The sequence below is a fragment of the Salvelinus namaycush genome, chromosome 11, assembly GCF_016432855.1.
Source record: "Salvelinus namaycush isolate Seneca chromosome 11, SaNama_1.0, whole genome shotgun sequence".
Taxonomy (NCBI): domain Eukaryota; kingdom Metazoa; phylum Chordata; class Actinopteri; order Salmoniformes; family Salmonidae; genus Salvelinus; species Salvelinus namaycush.
Genome location: NC_052317.1, coordinates 22,101,713 through 22,121,513, shown reverse-complemented (window position 1 = coordinate 22,121,513; position 19,801 = coordinate 22,101,713). Strand labels below are relative to the sequence as shown.

Sequence of the window (19,801 nt, the reverse complement as noted above, 5' to 3'; positions counted from 1 at the left end):
TTAATAGGCGATAATATGATTCAGTGAAATACTTAGGTAATTGCTTTATTTTCTCCCTCAAACGCAACTTCTACCTCGTAATCTGTTCTGATATTTCAGGTTGTCCTGTGTGAAATGTTAATGATTCAATCCAAATAATTTCAGTTGGAAAAGGCCACAAGGGTCTGTATTCTATAAGTGCAAGCCACCCACCTCGCTTGCCAGCTTGGCAGGCTGGTAGGTGTACCTGGACCTTTGCCGTTGCATTGACCCCTGCCAAATCGAATCACCTGTTTTAAATATACTGAACAAAAATATCAAATCAAATCAAATGTATTTATATAGCCCTTCGTACATCAGCTGATATCTCAAAGTGCTGTACAGAAACCCAGCCTAAAACCCCAAACAGCAAGCAATGCAGGTGTAGAAGCACGGTGGCTAGGAAAAACTCCCTAGAAAGGCCAAAACCTAATATAAACGCAACATGCAACAATTTTAACAATTTTAACAATTTTAACAATTTTACTGAGTTACAGTTCATATAAGGAAATCAGTCAATTGAAATAAGTTCATTGTGCCCTAATCATTGGATTTCACATGACTGGGCAGGGGCGCAGCCATGGGTGGGCCTGGGAGGGCATAGGACATTCCTGCAGTCAGCATGCCAATTGCACGCTCCCTCAACTTGAGACATCTATAGCATTGTTTTGTGTGACAAAACTGCACATTTTAGATTGGCCTTTTATTGCCCCCACCACAAGGTTTGTGCACAAGCACAAGGTCTGTGTAAGGATCATGCTGTTTATCAGCTTCTTGATATGCCACACCTGTCAGGTGGATGGATTATCTTGGCAAAGGAGTAATGCTCACTAGCAGGGATGTAAACAAATTTGTGCACATAATTAAAGAGAAATTTGCTTTTTGTGCATATGGAACATTTTGGGATCTTTTATTTCTGCTCATGAAACATGTTGCATTTGTTCAGTATGTAATACTTTGCATCCACTTTGGAACAAACAGTATTGAGTCATTCAAAACGAATTCCTTGCTTTGTTATGGGTAAAAATCTGTATCAGAAATATGGTGGTGGTGGTGGTGATAATGGTGGTGGTGAAGATGATGATTGCATTTTACTATTAACCCTGTACCACTGTCCATATCATTCATTTTTTCATTCATTCAGGAGCAAGGCCACATCCATAGTTAGTTGAACAATGGCACTCTAGAAAACAACACATCCCAATTACTTTATGACTCATCTGATATTAACCCCATTGTGGGACCATTGTGGACTGAGGGATGCTCCCCATTCATATTCAGGTGTTGCCTTGACTTCTTTACATTAGCGCTTGCGCAGACCATCATGATTCATGTCAGAGCGCGATGATGGCCTCAGGTCTATGATATATAAGTCTTGTTTCGATGCTGTTTTGAAAACGCACTGTTGCAGGTTCATTGGAAGGCACAATTATTGTAGAAGAGATATCCTTTTCATAACAACTTCACAGAAACATCTTCTGTCACAGTTAAACTCAGGTATTTGACAACCACTTCATTTTTTTGTTTAATTTAAGGAAATAGTTGTGGTGTTGTGTGCAGATCATTTAATTATTGATGGAAATGTAGCCTATTTACCATAAAATGCAGTACTTAATACTTGTATACAGTATTAAATAATATTATTCGATGAGGTGGACATAGTTAACATAAAAGGGAATTGAAAAGTAATTAAATAACATATTATAGTTAAATAAGCAATTACAACATAAGCAACTGCTTTTATTTTTTTCAATGCAAATAAAATACATGTAAAATACAAAATCAGTCTTTGTGGCATATGAAAATACAAGTTTTTGTCAAAGGGACACTCCCAGCCTAGGCTACTTAACATGCATCTTCACTTTAATTAATTAAATAGTGATTATGCACATGATAAAAATGAGCCTACATTTAATTCTCAGATTCCTCCCAATCTCCTGAGATGAAGGTGAATGTCTTCGTTTTCGCCGTGGCTCTACTTGGTGCCTTCCAACCTCGCTATGAATGTAGAGCTATTGAAACCCCCCGGGCGGTCCATCCATCCCACAATCTACAGGCGGAGCTGCAACAGCAACTCCCTATTCTTCTGCGACTAGGAGAGGAGTACTTCATTCGGCTAGACAACTCCAATCAAAATTCGCTCCAGTCCTCCTCGCCGAACACAGCTCCTGGAGCTGCTGCGCCCTCAACAACGGTCAACAGGGCTTTACAACTTCAGCTCACGCAGCGCCTTCTACAAGGTAAAGTCGGTGACATCAATCGGTTTCTGAACAGCTACGCTAACCAGATGGGTGATTCCATGGAAATAGGAAAGAGGTCCGGGCCGGGCGAAGAGCCACCGATCTCTTTGGACCTGACGTTCCACCTGCTGAGGGAAGTTCTAGAAATGGCTCGAGCCGAGCAATTAGCACAGCAGGCAAATAGTAACCGAAAAATGATGGACATATTCGGGAAATGAAAGTGTTAGAAACACATTTGCCAAATAATTTGTTTACATCTTGCAAAGTGTACGGTACTATTCCATTTCTGTATTACTCTTTAATTGGTTAACGTTCGTTATTTTATTTATAATTTGTATTTATTTAAACGAGAGCTGTAAAATCGAGTTGTAATTCCCTGTATATTTATTACATTGTTTGATGAGAAGCAAACATAGCAAACATGCTGAAACTGAACAAATATCCTTTGTCTTAATTTATATTCAAGCATAACATGTTTTGTATATACTGTTAGTCACACATTCATCCTCTCTTTCTGAAATTCCCTCTCATTGTACAACTGGTTAAAGTTTGATAATAAAATACAATATGAGCAACCAATCACATTTGTTGTGCAAGAGAATGTCTAATATTTATATTTGTAATAAAAAAGTTGAAAAGTTACATTTATTGCTTGCTGTGTAGCCTAAATTGAGTGTATAAATTCATTCCGGCTGTTCTTCTGACTGGCGCGTAAATCTATTGCGCAAAGGTGTGCCAAATTACGCACAGTTTTCTCAAGTCAGAGATCAGCCCAATGACGTTTGTTTTCACAGTATGACGAATATACTGTAAGTGCTAGAGAGCATTTACAGATAAATTACGGTTATTCAACGGTAACAGAGTACTTATTTAAACCGTTCCTGCAGCAGGATGCTGACTCAATCAAAACAATGGAGTATTACAACAATTTCAGTATAGTCTTGAGGTAAGATGATAATCTACTTCTGGTTGTTCAGCCAAGAAAAGGAGAAGACGTGTTTGGGTCCATCTTTGTCATCTGTGTTTTGCTGACTTGATCCCGTATCAGAGGACATCTGTGAAAAACAGAGCAAAACCATTAGATGTCCCTTGTGTCACTGAACTATTGCGAAGCTACTCAAATTATAAATAGTAAATTGTTCAGAATGGGGTTTCTAAATGGGATCAAATTACTCGCAATGCATACTGAACAAGTAAAGTCTTATTTGGACAGAGTACATAGACATATTTCTGATATCTATAAAATGTCGGCATGTCCATGCAAATGAACTAAAACAAAGGAACAATTCTGACATTCTGAGTGGAAAATATTGTTTTTTTTCATAATCCAAAGCACTAATTTAACACAATTTTCATTAAGGAAATCAAATATTTTGTAGTCTAAAGAGCTACTATGAGATACGAAATACAAATTCGTATCTCAAATACGAATACAAATATATATTTATCTCACCACACAAATAGCCACCCACAACCACGCCCACATGATTTCCTGTATCAATCAACATGATGTCCTGAATTACCATAATCATACCAATACAATAACCTCAGAGTACACAATAGCAGACAGCAATTTGACCTGATAAAAGAACATTGCACGGAATTGAAGCTTCTCATGTTTTCAATCTAAAGGTAACCTTTTAAGTGTTATAGATTGACTGCTTAAGTATTAGTGAGTGCCCAAATGAAGAAACAAACATATCCGACACAAACGCTCAATAATTGTAGACTTCATCAGTCTCCAAAACTGATGCAGTACAATAAACAAAGCCGCAACTGTGACATAGACAAATACTTCCTGTGAAGAAACAAAACAACCCAGCTTTATTTATTCAGGATTATTAGTGTTCTTGTATGCAACATGAGGTGATGATTTTAGGTTATGCAGACACACACACACACACACACACACACACACACACACACACACACACACACACACACACACACACACACACACACACACACACACACACACACACACACACACGCACACGCACACGCACACACACACACAAAGACCCTTTATGATAATCGCCTCTATCAAGCAGTAGGCCATCCGAGCCAATTCTTTTCCCCTCTGGAATGAATACAAACTGTTCCAGGTGGCTTTTCACTTCTAATTTGAATCCACCTGATTATGTTGGTGTGAACTATATGCTCATTCAAATTAGCACTCCACATGTAAATGAACTCAATGGTGATGACATGTAACAGAGTGGCTGATAATTATCCCAATGAAAACAGCAGCCTCCCCCTCCCTACATCACCCCTCACACGCAGTGCCCCGGCAACCAGAGAGCAGGCAGGTGTCTCATCATTAAAGCCTCCTGCTGAGGTGAAAGCCACTTCTGTAACACAGGCCAGGTTCCATGCAGGCTAACTCAGAGCTGAGCAGAGCACAGCTGCTTTAAACAATGACTGGAATATTCTGATACAGACTGGTTATTGACTGGTTTCAACAACCATTTCTTCCTCGTACAGAGGGCAAGAGATTAAAGTCAAGCAATATTAATTTTAGATTTTCTTTAGCAGACACTCTTATCCAGAGCAATTAGGGTTAAGTGCTTTGCTCAAGGGCACATCGGCAGATTTGTTTACCTACTTGGCTCGGGGATTCAAACCAGTGACCTTTCGGTTACTGACCCAACGCTCTTAACCACTAGACTACCTGCCGCCCAATAACCATACGGTTAGTGAACTCAAATGTGACATCGACTGTCAGTGCCGAGGGGTTTACTTGAGAAATACACACTCTCTTTAAAGGCCCTTACAAGACGGCTGCTGGAATGGAGTTAGCCACGGCTCATGTATTGTTATTATTATATAATTTATTATGTTGAGACATTTACAGTAAATCTCCCGGCTAGGCTGTAGTTGTTTCACAAATGTTTCTCTCACCTGTGTCGGTGGCTCTGATGATGGGAAGTTGACCGGGGTTGTGTTTGGGAACTGGACTGGGGTTGTGGTTGAAGTTGGGAAGTGGACTGGGGTTGTGGCGCGGGCCTGTGCGCTGGCAGTTGGGGTTGGGTTTAAGGATGGGAATTGTACCAGGGTTGTTACATGGGCAGGGGCCTGTGGGGTGGCCAGTGTAGCGGTGTCGCCTAGGGTTTCAGTAGGTCTCTGAGGCAGGGGTGGGGGTGATGTCAGCTGGGGCTTTGGAGGGTTGGCCCCAACCGTTGCCGCCACTGCAGCAGTAGGAGACACCTCTGTACGGGTCACCCCTGTCACCCCACTCACTTCTACTTCCTCTTCTCCATCTTCAAACTCATCATCATCATCTTCATCATCTGAACAATAATTAGATTTCAAAACAAGATTTGTTTTTATTGTATAATTGGAAAGTGCTTCTACTGAGTTTTTATTTGATCTTGTTCTTGTTATTTACTGTATGTCATCAGTTAACACAGTCTCTATGGCACTGGAAGAAGTGATTTTGGTCACATTGTGAAAGAACATTGAAATGCCAAGGGAGGTGAAGAGAGTGTACCGGCGGTGGTGTACTCATAATACTCATTATACTCCCTACCTTTCACAAAGTCTATGGTGAGCAGTGCCCTCCTCTCCCGCTCAAAGTTGGCTGCGTAGTGATCCATGTTGTCATAGCCACGCTCCAATTTGTCCAGGTTGGAGATGTTAGTACCTGCAACGAGCCTGGTGGACAAAGAGAGATCAAAGGTACACTGTTCTACAGATCAGCCCTACAGACTAAAACTGGCAAACGTGTATGTGTACTCACTTTTGTAGAAGAGGCTTTGCAGTCTGTGGGAGCAAAGATGAGAAAGGAATAATGTTCTCAGAAAGCTCTGATGCGAAACATTAGAATACATTGCACAACATGTTTTCTGGGAAGAAATCTCAGAAGACATCTCAGAAGACAACATGTTTGTAATAGCATGTTAACACTTTTTATTTAGACATGGTATATAACTTTATATAATATTGATATGTCACTGATGCAGAATTTCAGATGCCTATTTTATGTGGTAGTAATTTGTTATCTTTGTAGATAAAGGCCATTCTTGTCCCTTCTGGACAAAAAAAAAGTGTGTCATCACCTGCAGGAAAGTAGCCATCTCTGACTCCTCCATTGTATGTATCCCTGTCTCCACGATCTTTGCCATGTTCTCCAGGTGCTCTCTATACTTCCTCATGAGGCTGTTTATATAGTCCAGTTTCTCCTGTTGCTCTGCGTTGATCTTCAGGGTCATGTCCCCTTTCCGCTCCTCCAGGATGGCATAAAGGTGATCAAAACTTTCACACACCTTGGATTTCTGCCTCCTGCCATTCTCCTGGAAGACAGCCATGATTGTACTGTAAGGTCAAGCCGACAGATAACTGGGTCATAGATATTGTCAGAAGTCAAAATTAGGGTGAATAAAAATAAACAATACATTTTTCCCATCAATATTATTGCAGTTTTATACAATGTGTAAATGCTGTTATAGATGAAACATAAGAAAGGAGAAAAGGTTGAAGGCTTCACCTCAACGGTCTTACAGGTCTCATCCAGTTGACTCATGATGCCTTGAATCCTGTCATTGTTCCCCACTAGCATGGCTATACAGTCAGTCAACTCAGTCTGGAACACACACACAGAGGAGGTTCATCATTATTTTACAAAGAAGGTCGTTGTATGTACAAACTATGATACTCTTCATTTTTTTTCTATCTAGAACCTAAAAGGGCTCTTCAGCTGTCCTCATAGCGGAACCATTTGAAGAACCATTTTTGGTTCCAGGTAGAACTCTTTTGGGTTCCATGTAGAACCCTATATGTAAAGGGTTCTACATGGAACTCAAAAGGGTTCTACCTAGATTCTAAATAGAAAAAACAGTGCTAAGAGTGTATACCTGTAAAGCATCGTTATTAAAAAGGAGATAGACAGTACATGTAAAATAAATAAGTTAACCTTTTGCTTATTGAACACAGTGTTGAGTGGGGCCACATCACAGTCTTTGTGGGCTCCGAACACCTTGCAGAGAGAGCAGGTGGGCACGCCACACGTCACACAGTAGATGTTTATCTTCTCCTCCTCATGCTCCTCACACATGGGCTGGTCACACCTGGCAGGCTCAGGCTCAGGCTTGCTGCTGCAGATTGAACCAGAGGGCTACAGTACAGGTTACAGTCATACTTAGGGGATCCCGTTTAATACACTCTTAGAAAAAAAAGAGTTCTACCTGGAACCAAAAAGGATTCTACCCGGAACCAAAAAGGGTTCTCCTATGGGGACAGCCGGCGAACCCTTTTGGAACCCTTTTTTCTAAGACTGTAACACTACACATTTGGTAAAGACTTCCCTGTGACCTTTTTAAAAACTCAACAGCCCTGGTTTAACCGAGTTAACCGGGGTTTGTGAGCGAGGAAGCTATACTGTTAAACAAGCAGAGTAACGTCCGTCACACTGGAAAGTCACAAAAACGATGTCTTTGAGACTCAAAGACTAAGTGTCTCTCTTTAAGCCATAATAATGTCACTTAAAAGTAAATAAAACAATGTAGTACAGACAGACTTTCTCCTTGTGGAATGTTGGCAAGTCAGAATAGCCATTACTTTGTCATTTATGTTTATTTGGCAACCAAGAGTATGTTAACATTTGGAATAACTGTTTTTAATAGCACACTTGTGTTATGTAAACCATGGTTAATTGATTACCACACTGTTGGTACCCAGAGCTGTGCTTTTCACACCGATTCAAACAACGTGTCCATGTGAAAATTGTATTAATTTTGTCGCTGCAATATACTCAATAACATGACATTGATTACGCAAAAATAGCAAGAGCAGATGACGTCTTTCCAGAGACTATCATTAATGTAGTTACAGTAAGTAAATTACATGTAGATACTGTAGATACATATTCTGTAGGGAATCTACAGTGTATATTTAGTGACAGAAGTTGTATTTTGAAAACATACACCGCCGTTCAAAAGTTTGGGGTCACTTAGAAATGTCCTTGTTTTGAAAGAAAAGCAAAAAAATGTGTCCATTAAAATAACATCAAATTGATCAGAAATACAGTGTAGACATTGTTAATGTTGTAATTGACTATTGTAGCTGGAAACGGCAGATTTTTTATGGAATATCTACATATGCGTACAGAGGCCCATTATCAGCAACCATCACTCCTGTGTTCCAATGGCACATTGTGTTAGCTAATCCAAGTTTATCATTTTAAAAGGCTAATTGATCATTAGAAAACCCTTTTGCAATTATGTTAGCGCAGCTGAAAACTGTTGTCCTGATTAAAGAAGCAATACAACTGGCCTTCTTTAGACTAGTTGAGTATCCCGGAGTCGCCGCTTCGCTGTTGAGAGTGAGACTGGTGTTTTGCGGGTACTATTTTTTCTTGGCAATTTCTTGGCAATTTCTCACATGGAATAGCCTTAATTTCTCAGAACAAGAATAGACTGACGAGTTTCAGAAGAAAGTTCTTTGTTTCTGGCCATTTTGAGCCTGTTATCGAACCCACAAATGCTGATGCTCCAGATACTCAACTAGTCTAAAGAAGGCCAGTTTTATTGCTTCTTTAATCAGGACAACAGTTGTCAGCTGTGCTAACATAATTGCAAAAGGTCAACTATTTTTGTGAAGTACTTGTGTGTCTATCCCTCCTAAAAGCAGAAGATATACTATATTGACGTTTAGAAAATGTAGTACGGCTCAAAGTGCAATAAAAATAGGCCTCTCTTAACTGACTGCTGCCTCACTGGCCTACATTATAAAAATAGTTCAAACTAACAGGCTACTTGTCCAGCCACCCATGAGTCAAACCTGATTTCACAATAGTGCTCTACAAAAACAAATATACACTGCATGTACAAAACATTAGGAACACCTTCCTAATATTGAGTTGCATCCTCTTTTGCCCTCAGAACAGCTTCGATTTGTTGGGGTGTGGACTCTACAAGGTGTTGAAAGCGTTCCACAGGGATGCTGGCCCATGTGGATTCCAATGCTTCCCACAGTTGTGTCAAGTTGGCTGGATGTCCTTTGGGTGGTAGACCCTTCTTGATACACCAGCAGTGTTGCAGTTCTTTTTGCAGATAGACTGTAGCTTCCATCAATGTAATTGTCTGCATCACTTCCAATCCCCAATACATTTGTTTGCACATACATACATACATACATACATACATACATACATACATACATACATACATACATACATACATACATACATACATACATACATACATACATACATACATACGTAAATACATACATATAGAGTTGAAGTCGGAAGTTTACATACAACTTAGCCAAATACATTTAAACTCAGTTTTAAAGCCCTGATCTCAATCCTATAGAAAATTTGTGGGCAGAACTGAAAAAGCGTGTGCGAGCAAGGAGGCCTACAAACCTGACTCAGTTACACCAGCTCTGTCAGGAGGAATGGGACAAAATTCACTCAACTTATTGTGGGAAGCTTGTGGAAGGCTACCCGAAACGTTTGACCCAAGTTAAACAATTTAAAGGCAATGCTACCAAATACTGATTGAGTCTATGTAAACTTCTGACCCATTGGGAATGTGATGAAAGATATAAAAGCTGAAATAAATCATTCTCTTTACTATTATTCTGACATTTCACATTCTTAAAATGAAGTGGTGATCCTAACTGACCTAAAACAGGGATTTTTTACTAGGATTAAATGTCAGGAATTGTGAAAAACTGAGTTTAAATGTTTTTGGCTAAGTTGTATGTAAACTTCCGACTTCAACTGTATATGGCACAGCTGTCAATTTTTTGGTCCTTAAATGAAACTGGTATGCTTTTTTATTTATCACAATTTTCTGTAACCAATTATGGTCTTTAATGCAGGGCCGACAGACAAGTTCCCTACTTTTTCCCCCTTCCACTTTCCTCTTCCATTTTTGCCCTAATGCTGCAATTAGTTAGTTGTAATTTTGGGTAGAGCAGACATTTCCATATGGTAGCTGCATGTGTGACTTAACTCCACCAGTCCTATTCATGATATCATTTACAAAATTGTTCCTTTAAAAAAAAAAAGTGAATAAAAAATGTATGCTTTTTAAAAAATATATTAGTATTAGTTTAACCACAATATTTGTTGTATTATTTGTTCAGTTTTTTTCTGGTGGATTAAACTGAAATTGACCATTCTTGATACACAGGGGAAACTGTTGAGCGTGAAAACCCCAGCAGCGTTGCAGTTCTTGACGCAAACCGGTGTGCCCGTCACCTACTACCTACCAGGCACTTAAAACATTTGTCTTGCCCATTCATCCTCTGAATAGCATACATACACAATCCATGTCTCAATTGTCTCAAGGCTTAAAAAACTATTCTTTAACCCGTCTCCTCCCCTTCATCTACACTTATTGAAGTGGATTTTAACAAGTGACATCAATAAGGGATCACAGTTTTCACCTGGATTCAGCTATGTCATGGAAAGAGCAGGTGTTCTTAATGTTTTGTGCATTCTGTATATTCTCCTTTCATTTTCCATTTCCCATCAGTAGTATTCATATTCATTCTATATGTTGTTTTGGATAATATGTAGTCTTCTTGATGTCCAGATTTGTTGGTGTGGTGGTTTGCTGTATGTCTAATGGGCCAGACATACATGGGACTACTACTGAGTGCCTTTGACTAGATTGTCTGCCGCAATCATTTTAAATAGGCATGCAGTGTCTAACCTTGAGGACTGCTGTATATATCAATGATATTCTGCCTGTCTTAGGCCCATTGTTTTAGACCCATTGTTTTAGGCCCATTTTTTAGACCCATTTTTTAGACCCATTGTCTTCTCTTATGAGGCCTTTATTTCCTCACCTTGAGGACTCCTGTTCCTGTTTGTACATATCAATGATATTCTCCACCAGCAGGTTCCTCTGGAGGCCATAGACACCATGCCTGTCCAGGACCACCTCATGTCTGCAGGATGGGCAGCGGAAACGCCCCCCTGAAGTCACAGTGGTTCCTCTGGTCGATAGATAAGGGTTTGAGGCCTACACAGATCAGGACAGCAGTAATGGCGTTAGATAAAGCCGGTCATGGATTTTTTTTAAATATAGGCCTAATGTTGTCTGATATAGGTTAGTAGTATTTGCATTGGTTACTGAACTTATGTGCTAGATGAATCGGGAAATGGCATGGGTCAAGAGGTATACATGTTGACAAAACACTTTTTGTTTATTTTCAACATTACCAAATAAGTGGTAATTAAACAGTGACAATTGAAGGATGAGCAATACCTTCACTACAATTTCAGAATGCTGTACATGTATATGAATGGTTTTTGACAGAGATAAACCTGTAACTTTACATAGCCCATCAAAAGACAGCAGTAAAGGTTAAAAGTGAATAGTTCAGCTGTATAATAACCAACCTACCTGGAAAATATCTTGAGCACATTTTCGACAAAGGTTGTGTTGACAAGGGAGAATGACCACCGGTTTGGTAAACATCTCCAAACAGATAGGGCAAATGAGCTGTTTCTCCAAGCTGTCCATGGTGCTGTTTTGCTTTGTGGAATGTGAATACCCCAGAGAGATACTCATTGCACAGTGGAAAAACAAAAACACTACTGGTCTTTAGGGATACCAACAAATGGTCCCCCAATGGTCCCCCAATCCCTAAAGAACTGACTTGGCAAATATCAAAGATGTCTACTCCTTTTGAACAATGCAGAGTCACTGGGCCTGCTCAGGCGCTCGTTGCGGTCCTCAAAGTTTCTTCTAACGGATCGCGTTGCTCCCTAGCTGGCAATCCACTGAGTGTCACAGGCTGTTTTTAGAAACCCCCACGTCAAGGGTTGTCATGCTTACTTGCCCATATATGAAAATGTCATGAGAAGGGTTAGGGAGTCCAGCTGTTACCACCTCTGAAACAGGAAGGGGTAGGCCCATACCTCCACTAAACAGAGTAGGCTGAAATAGCCGCTAGCCGCTGATCTTGCGTCAGTTTTGCATTTCCCCCTCTAATGGTTAAGGTTAGGATTGGGGGAGGGGGAAATGATCCTAGAGCTGTGTCTAGACTTCACCCCGGGTGGAGCCTTTCTAACAAACACAGGCAAGACTGTTGAATAGCGGTCTATAACTTCATTTTATGTTTAGAGTTGTCAATCTGAAAAAACTGCACTATAATGCAAGAATGCTTTTGTGGAAAACATGCAAGTTAGCCTACATCTACGAAATGATTGAAATCAATGTTAAAAGACTCCAGTCCACCTGCCAATGACAAACATGATCTATTGCGGAACACTGGTCGCCTAATTTTAAAAATAAATTAAGTAATTACACTACGCTGATACTGTAAGTAATACCGCAGTCCCACTGACTCAGAACCTTTCCTCAGGATGAAGACTTAAAACAAATATATACCACACTCATACCAAAATAATCAGATACCATTTCATGTTGACTGTATAGATAGATAAAATCATACATTTAATTTCGACCAAATACTTTAGTTGTGTTTTATACATACACGTAATCTTTCCACACTGAGCTGTCTGTAGTGTACTGTAGGTGACAAGTCAAACCAATGCACTCCAGAGTGTTTAGTTCAGTGAATGGAGATGGTGGATTGGTTTTCCAGGGGAACAATGGCATCAACTACATCCAATGAAAACCCCAAAACTGAAATCAAGAAAAGTGAATAAAAACAACCAAAAGCACTGACAATGCAATTGGGTTTGAGTGTGGGAACAGCCATTGACATAGAAATAGGCTGTGTAGTGTTTATGTAGTCTAGTGCCGCTACTGTTTATAGACATCCAAGTTCAGGTGTAGCTTCGGTGCCCATCCCCAATCAACTGTGTCTTCTCACTGGAATTAGTTGGCTGGTGCACAACCGGAGTGTCCACATCTAGGATTAGACAACAGTGTGAATAACGACACAGAAAATCCCTACAATATCAGATGATCAGCATAGATACATTTGTCCTTCTTATTGTGGTATTTTCTCTCATTCTGTTCAGGGATACACTGATGTTAAACTTTGCTATTTAACGGTATGTTTAGTTTGTTTGTTGTTTGCAGAAGATGTAAAGGTATGTTTAGAAATGATTTGTTCATCTATTATTTTCCTAAGAGGTTATAGGAAATGGTTCTGACTGGCGCAAGAAGGATGTATCGCATCAACACAAATCTAGCTCATCTACTTGTTGTTGAAACCGCGGAGACATTTACACATTGTACATAATTGCTCCTTCACTTCCCATAATTTATGAGTTGTCGAAAATAATTAGCTATTTATCTGGCTACACTGCTTCCCATACATTTTTGAACATGTCATAAACTAACATTCACAGTGAGAATTGTAATTTATAAACAGGGATTTTTTTCTCCATCAGCTTACCTAAATGGATGTTATATGAATATTGTGCTGTTGAAATCGTAGCGGCAAGGGTAGCTGTGAGTTTCTTAAGTCTGGTCACACATTGTTGTGTATGTGGGAGGTAGTCATGAACTTTCACTTCCCTCCATGTTGGTGTAAAGTAAGCTCACCTTACCATGTGGGCATTGGTCATCAGTTCCTTCTTGTGAAGTGTGTTAGTGGTGTGACGGGACCATCTGTCTACTGGTGCTTGCAAGCCGTACACTTTAACTATATGAGTTGTTGTTCCCTTTGCCTCTTGCCCTCCTCAAGTGTGAAATGCTTGTGTGTGTGAGCCTGTGTGTGCTTATGGGTGTATGTGTGTGTGTGTGTGTGCATGTGTGTGTGTTCCCTCACCAGTCTCCATGTCGTACTGGATCTCCTCCTCCAGGTCTTCAGGGGAAACATAGCTGTCTGTTCCCTCTGCGGGGTGCATGGGCTTCAGCTTCCCACAGCAGCAGTTACAGCAGCAGCACAGGCAGCAGCAGCAGTAGCACCCCGTTATCACGCCACACAGGGCAAAGAGACCCTGAACGGAGAGAGATATAGGTTAACACAACACAAACAAACCAACATGCCATCATGAACTAATGCACACACAGACATACACACAGACATACACACACACATGCAGGGACTCACAGCAAATCATCCAGGGACTCTTTATGATTGTGAAGGCTCACCTTAGCCCACCAGGTAGAGAGCATGAAGTAGGTGTTGACATTCTCCTCTCCAAACTGCTGGGCCACGTAAAGGCCAAGGGAGCCGTAGCTGTCATAGATGTTTCTCTTTGTGACGTCTGACAGAATGGAATTGGCGCTGTTGAGCTCCTTGAATTTCTCTGCCGTCTCTGGGTTGTCAGGGTTCTTGTCCGGGTGGTACCTCAGAGCTAATTTCCTGAAAGACATTCAAAAGTAAATCAATGAACACACAATAATATCAAAAATCAGGGTAGAAAATGGACAGCAGAACTTGGTGAACCTCTCGCTTGTGGTTTCAGAAACTGGATGAGAGATAATGTGCAAAGATAGAGGCTCTATGCCCGCTCTCTGGCTGGTATTTCATTGACATATCTAGACACACTTGTTTGTATAGGTTAGTTAATGTACCATTTGATCCACTGCCCCCATCTAGTGTCTGGTAGAAGACAACACAGAGGAGATGTGGTGTCTGATGAGGTGAGCGAACATGCTCTGAAAATGTATTTTTTTGTATTATAAACTACTTCAGAGATAGTGATGTTCATAAAAATGGCTAATTCATTCAAGATATAGTTCAGAGAATATAAAACATGAATATCATTAGGGGTTATTCGTGTCTGCATTTAATAATGGCATGTCAGCAACCATTTCCAACAAAATAGGTCATAGGGGCATAACACATACACTCCCCTGTGTATTTATTTGGACAGTGAAGATAACACTTTTAATTTGGCTCTATACTCCAGCATTTTTTATGAAGCGACATCACAGAATGTCAACTTTAATTTGAGGGTATGTTCGTACATATCGGTTTTACCGTTTAGAAATGAAAGAACTTTATGTATATAGACCCCAATTTGAAGTTGTCATAAGTATTTGGACAATTTCACTTACAGTGTACTACATTTAGTTAAAAGTGTAATATTTGGTTCCATATTCCTAGCACTGCAATGGAAAATGTGATTCATCCTGGTACAAGTGTCTACAGTATAACATAATTTCTTCCCAACATCTCATGTGGAATACAGTATATGATACATATACACTGAGTGTACAAAACATTAAGAACACCTTCCTAATATTCAGTTGCAACCCCCCTTTTGCCCTAAGAACAGCCTCAATTCGTTGGGGCATGGACTTTACAAGGTGTCGACAGCATTCCACAGGGAAGCTGGCCCATGTTGACTCCAATGATTCCCACAGTTGTGTCAAGTTGGCTGGATGTCCTTTGGGTGGTGGACCTTTCTTGATTCACACGGGAAACTGTTGAGCGTGAAAAACCCAGCAGCGTTGCAGTTATTGACACAAACCGGTGCGCTTGGCACCTACTACCAAAAAATGTTCAATGGTGCTTACATCTTTCTGTCTATTCACATTCACACAATCCATGTCTATTGTCTCAGGGCTTAAAAACCCTTCTTTAATCTGTCTCCTCCTCCTAATCTACATTGATTGAAGAGGATTTAACAAGTGACATCAATAAGGGATCATAGATTTCACCTGGATTCACCTGGTCAGTCTGTCATGGAAAGAACAGGTGTTCTTAATACTCAGTGTAGATGTGATAGTTTATTGGGTACACCCTAGGTTGGACCCCCTTTTGCCTCCAGAACAACCAGAATTCTTTGTGGGATGGAAAAGTTGCTCAATTGGTATCAAGGGACCTAACGTGTGCCAGGAATACATGAACCACACCATTACATCACCGCCACCAGCCTGTACCGTTGACACCAGGCAGGATGGGGCCATGGACTTATGCAACTTACACCAAATCCTGACTCTGCCATCAGCTTGACGCAACAGAAAATGAGATTCGTTGGACTAGGCAATGTTTTTCCACTCCTCAATTGTCCAGTGTTGGTGATCGAGTGCCCACTGGAGCTGCTTCTTTTTGTTTTTATCTGATAGGAGTGGATCCTAGTGTGTTCGTCTGCTGCAGTAGCCCATCTTCGACAAGGACCGACGAGTTGTGCGCTTCGAGATGCCGTTCTGCACACCACTGTTATTTGCCTGTTTGTGGCCTGCTTGTTGTCTTGCACGATTCTTGCCATTCTTCTTCGATCTCTCATCACCAAGCTGTATTCGCCCAACAGGACTGCCGCTGACTGGATGTTTTTTGTTTGTCTCACCATTCTCTGTAAACCCTAGACACTGTCGTGCGAGAAAAGCCCAGGAGGCCGGACGTTTCTGAGATAATGGAAGCAGCACGCCTGGCACCGATGATCATACCACGCTCAAAGTCGCTTAGGTCACTCATTTTGAGCATTTTAACGTTCAATCTTACAGAAACTGAATGCTTGTCTGCCTGTTTTGCATAGCAAGCCACAGCCATGTGACTCACTGTCTGTAGAAGCTAACCATTTTCGTGAACAGGGTGGTGTACCTAATACACTGGCCACTGAGTGTCGATGTCATAGTGATAGATTTAGATGTGATAGATATGATAGTGAAAGATAGTGATATGATAGTGATAGACATAGATGTGATAGATAGTGATTGTGGACTACAGGAAAAGGAGGGCCGAACGCGCCCCCATTCACATCGACGGGGCTGTAGTGGACCGGGTCGAGAGTTTCAAGTTTCTTGGCGTCCACATCACCAACAAACTATCATGGTCCAAACACACCAAGACAGTCGTGAAGAGGGAACAACAACACCTTTTCCCCCTCAGGAGACTGAAAAGATTTGGCATGGGTCCCCAGATCCTCAAAAAGTTCTACAGCTGCACCACCTGGTTGCATCACCACCTGGTATGGCAACTGCTCGGCATCCGACCAGAAGGCGCTACACAGGGTAATGAGTACGGCCCAGTACATCGCTGGGGCCAAGCTTCCTGCCATCCAGGACCTGTAAACTAGGCAGTGTCAGAGGAAGGCTCATAAAATTGTCAAAGACTACAGCCACCCTAGTCATAGACTGTTCTCTCTGCTACCGCACAGCAAGCGGTACCGGAGCGCCAAGTCTAGGTCCAAAAGGCTCCTTAACAGCTTCTACCCCCAAGCCATAAGACCGCTGAACAATTAATCAAATGGCCACCCGGACTATTTAATTACCCTAACCCCCATAGTCACTTTACCCCTACCTACATGTACAAATTACCTCGACTAATCTGTAACCCCGCACATTGACTCGGTACCGGTACCCTCTGTATATAGCCTCGTTATTGTTATTTTATTGTGTTACTTTTAATTTGATTCTTTACCTTTGTTTATTTAGTAAATATTTTCTTGACTCTATTTCTTGAACTGCATTGTTGGTTAAACGCTTGTAAGTAAGCATTTAATTTTAAGGTCGACACCTGTTGTATTCGACGCATGTGACAAATGTTATTTTATTTTCTTCTTAATGCTTTGTACAGTCAGTGTAGATGTGATATAGATAGATAGATAGATAGATAGATAGATAGATAGATAGATAGATAGATAGATAGATAGATAGATAGATAGATAGATAGATAGATAGATAGATAGATAGATAGATAGATAGATAGATAGATTGATTGATCATTGTGAACTGCTGGTGCCTTTGTTGTCAATTCCCACCTGTAGGACTTCTTGATGTCATCATGGTTACAGCCTTTCTCTAGCCCCAGAACTTGATACAGAGACTCCCCTGAGGTGGACAGAGAGCGCTGCCTTGGTTCAGACATCCTACAACCATTACCTGCTGGAGAAAGAGGGTCAATTAGATTCAAACCAATACAACTATTTAAAAAATACACTCAGTCAAACCATGGAACTCATATTTGACAGCAAAGAAATGCACAATCAAGAAATTATCATCCAAAGGCACAAAATAGATACCTGGCTTCCTTGTTCTAATAGTATGCTGCAGTAGCCATCTTATTTCGTTACAGTATTAAAGTCCTCAGTTAAAGTCCTCTGTCTACCTGGTGAGGTGTATGGTAATGATGGAGTTGCAGTGGACTGCTAGCTACTGTTTGTCAGACTAAACCTGAGACGCGGTGAAATAAAACATTCAGAAACTAGAGGGCTTGAGTTTCACAGGCCACCAATGGGCCTGCTATACACTCCTGTGTAGCCTTGATCAGGTTTCAGCCAACACAGTCTGCTGCTTGAATTGTGTGACTGAATGTAGGCATGACAACTCCTGGGTAGGGGTCTGAGAGAACAGAGGGCAAGATGCTGGAGAGGGCTCTTCTTTAGAATCACTATGACTAGGGACTGGGGGTCGAGAATCAATATGGAGAGATGACTTCATAGTTTCTGTATCTGGTTGATAAAACAAGAGGTTTATGTTGACATGAAGTTCACATGACAGGTTTACTTTTCAAGTTATCATCTCAAGTTGAACAGGTGTTTTGACCACCCAAAGATCACACCATCAAGTGATTATGTGTACAATGGTTATTTATGATGTAGTGAACAAATTTGTAACTCTTATTGAGGAAAAATATTGTGATTTCTGTTCAAAATGAAAATATTTTAAGGTAGGGCCTACATTCACAATATCATAGGAAATAGTGCCACATACAGTAGTTCATGGAAATGGGTAGGGGAGGATAGTTGTGAATACAACTTCTTTCCAGTTTGCAAAGGTTTGTTGTAGCTTACTGTCACTGTTTTATGTAATAGCATATTTTCATCGCAGGGTGGTGACAAACTCACAGGAATGTTTCGTGTATTGTTACAGTACTGCAGTCTGGAGGCACTGAAGAACTTGGATTTTTTAAAATTGTAATGCCATATAACGTTGTACATATAATGCAATGCCAGTTACATCTTAACAGCTTCTACCCCAAAACCATAAGACTGCTGAACAATTACTCAAATAGCTACCCAGACTATTTGCATTGACGCTGCTGCTACTCTCTGTTTATTATCTATGCATAGTCACTTTACCCCTCCCTACATGTACATATTACCTCAATTACCTGGACTAACCTGTAACCCCACACATTGACTCAGTCCTGGTACCCCAGTTGTTGTTATTGTTGTTTTATTGTGTAACTTATTTACTTTAGTTTATTTTGTACTTTTTTGTCTTAACTCTTATTTTTCTTAAAACTGCATTGTTTTTAAGGGCTTGTAAGTAAGCATTTCACGGTATTCTGCACATGTGACAAATAAGATGTGTTTTGATTTGATTTGACATATAAAGTATCAGATTTGATGAGAACACATATGGCTGATAAAGTGAACATATGGCAGGAGGAGTGAATAGTTAGTCCTTCCTGTTTTATGAACTGTCCTCTGACAGTTTGGGAGAAAAAAAACCCTGTCATTGATTCTGATTAGAGGTCACCTCTGCTAATCTCTGAGACATAATTGTTATTTGGACTCCTCCCTGTGGGATGACATGTGATGGTGGTGACTGAGCATTCAGTACAGACACACACAGACAGACAGACAGACAGACAGACAGACAGACAGACAGACAGACAGACAGACAGACAGACAGACAGACAGACAGACAGACAGACAGACAGACAGACAGACAGACAGACAGACAGACAGACAGACAGACAGACAG

The 19,801-nt window shown here is 40.6% G+C and overlaps 3 protein-coding genes across 3 annotated transcripts; 1 reads left to right on the top strand and 2 right to left on the bottom strand.

Moving 5' to 3' along the window:
* Nucleotides 1–1,852: 1,852 nt before the first annotated feature.
* On the top strand, nt 1,853–2,826 carry LOC120055914 (corticoliberin-1-like). Its single transcript, XM_039003961.1, has one exon. It carries the CDS (start codon nt 1,961–1,963, stop codon nt 2,474–2,476), a length of 516 nt encoding a protein of 171 aa, XP_038859889.1. The 5' UTR covers nt 1,853–1,960; the 3' UTR covers nt 2,477–2,826.
* Nucleotides 2,620–12,104, bottom strand: LOC120055912 (E3 ubiquitin-protein ligase TRIM63-like). The gene is made up of 9 exons (XM_039003958.1): nt 11,621–12,104; nt 11,061–11,236; nt 7,171–7,351; nt 6,745–6,840; nt 6,317–6,550; nt 5,998–6,020; nt 5,788–5,912; nt 5,160–5,548; nt 2,620–3,313 (listed from the first exon to the last, which is right to left on the bottom strand). The coding sequence occupies exons 1-9, from the start codon at nt 11,786–11,788 to the stop codon at nt 3,218–3,220; spliced, it is 1,488 nt and encodes a 495-aa protein (XP_038859886.1). The 5' UTR covers nt 11,789–12,104; the 3' UTR covers nt 2,620–3,217.
* Nucleotides 12,105–12,709: 605 nt separating this feature from the next.
* Nucleotides 12,710–17,968, bottom strand: LOC120055913 (dnaJ homolog subfamily C member 5B-like). Its single transcript, XM_039003960.1, has 4 exons — nt 17,851–17,968; nt 14,291–14,504; nt 13,965–14,136; nt 12,710–13,097 (listed from the first exon to the last, which is right to left on the bottom strand). The coding sequence occupies exons 1-4, from the start codon at nt 17,955–17,957 to the stop codon at nt 13,012–13,014; spliced, it is 579 nt and encodes a 192-aa protein (XP_038859888.1). The 5' UTR covers nt 17,958–17,968; the 3' UTR covers nt 12,710–13,011.
* Nucleotides 17,969–19,801: the final 1,833 nt, after the last annotated feature.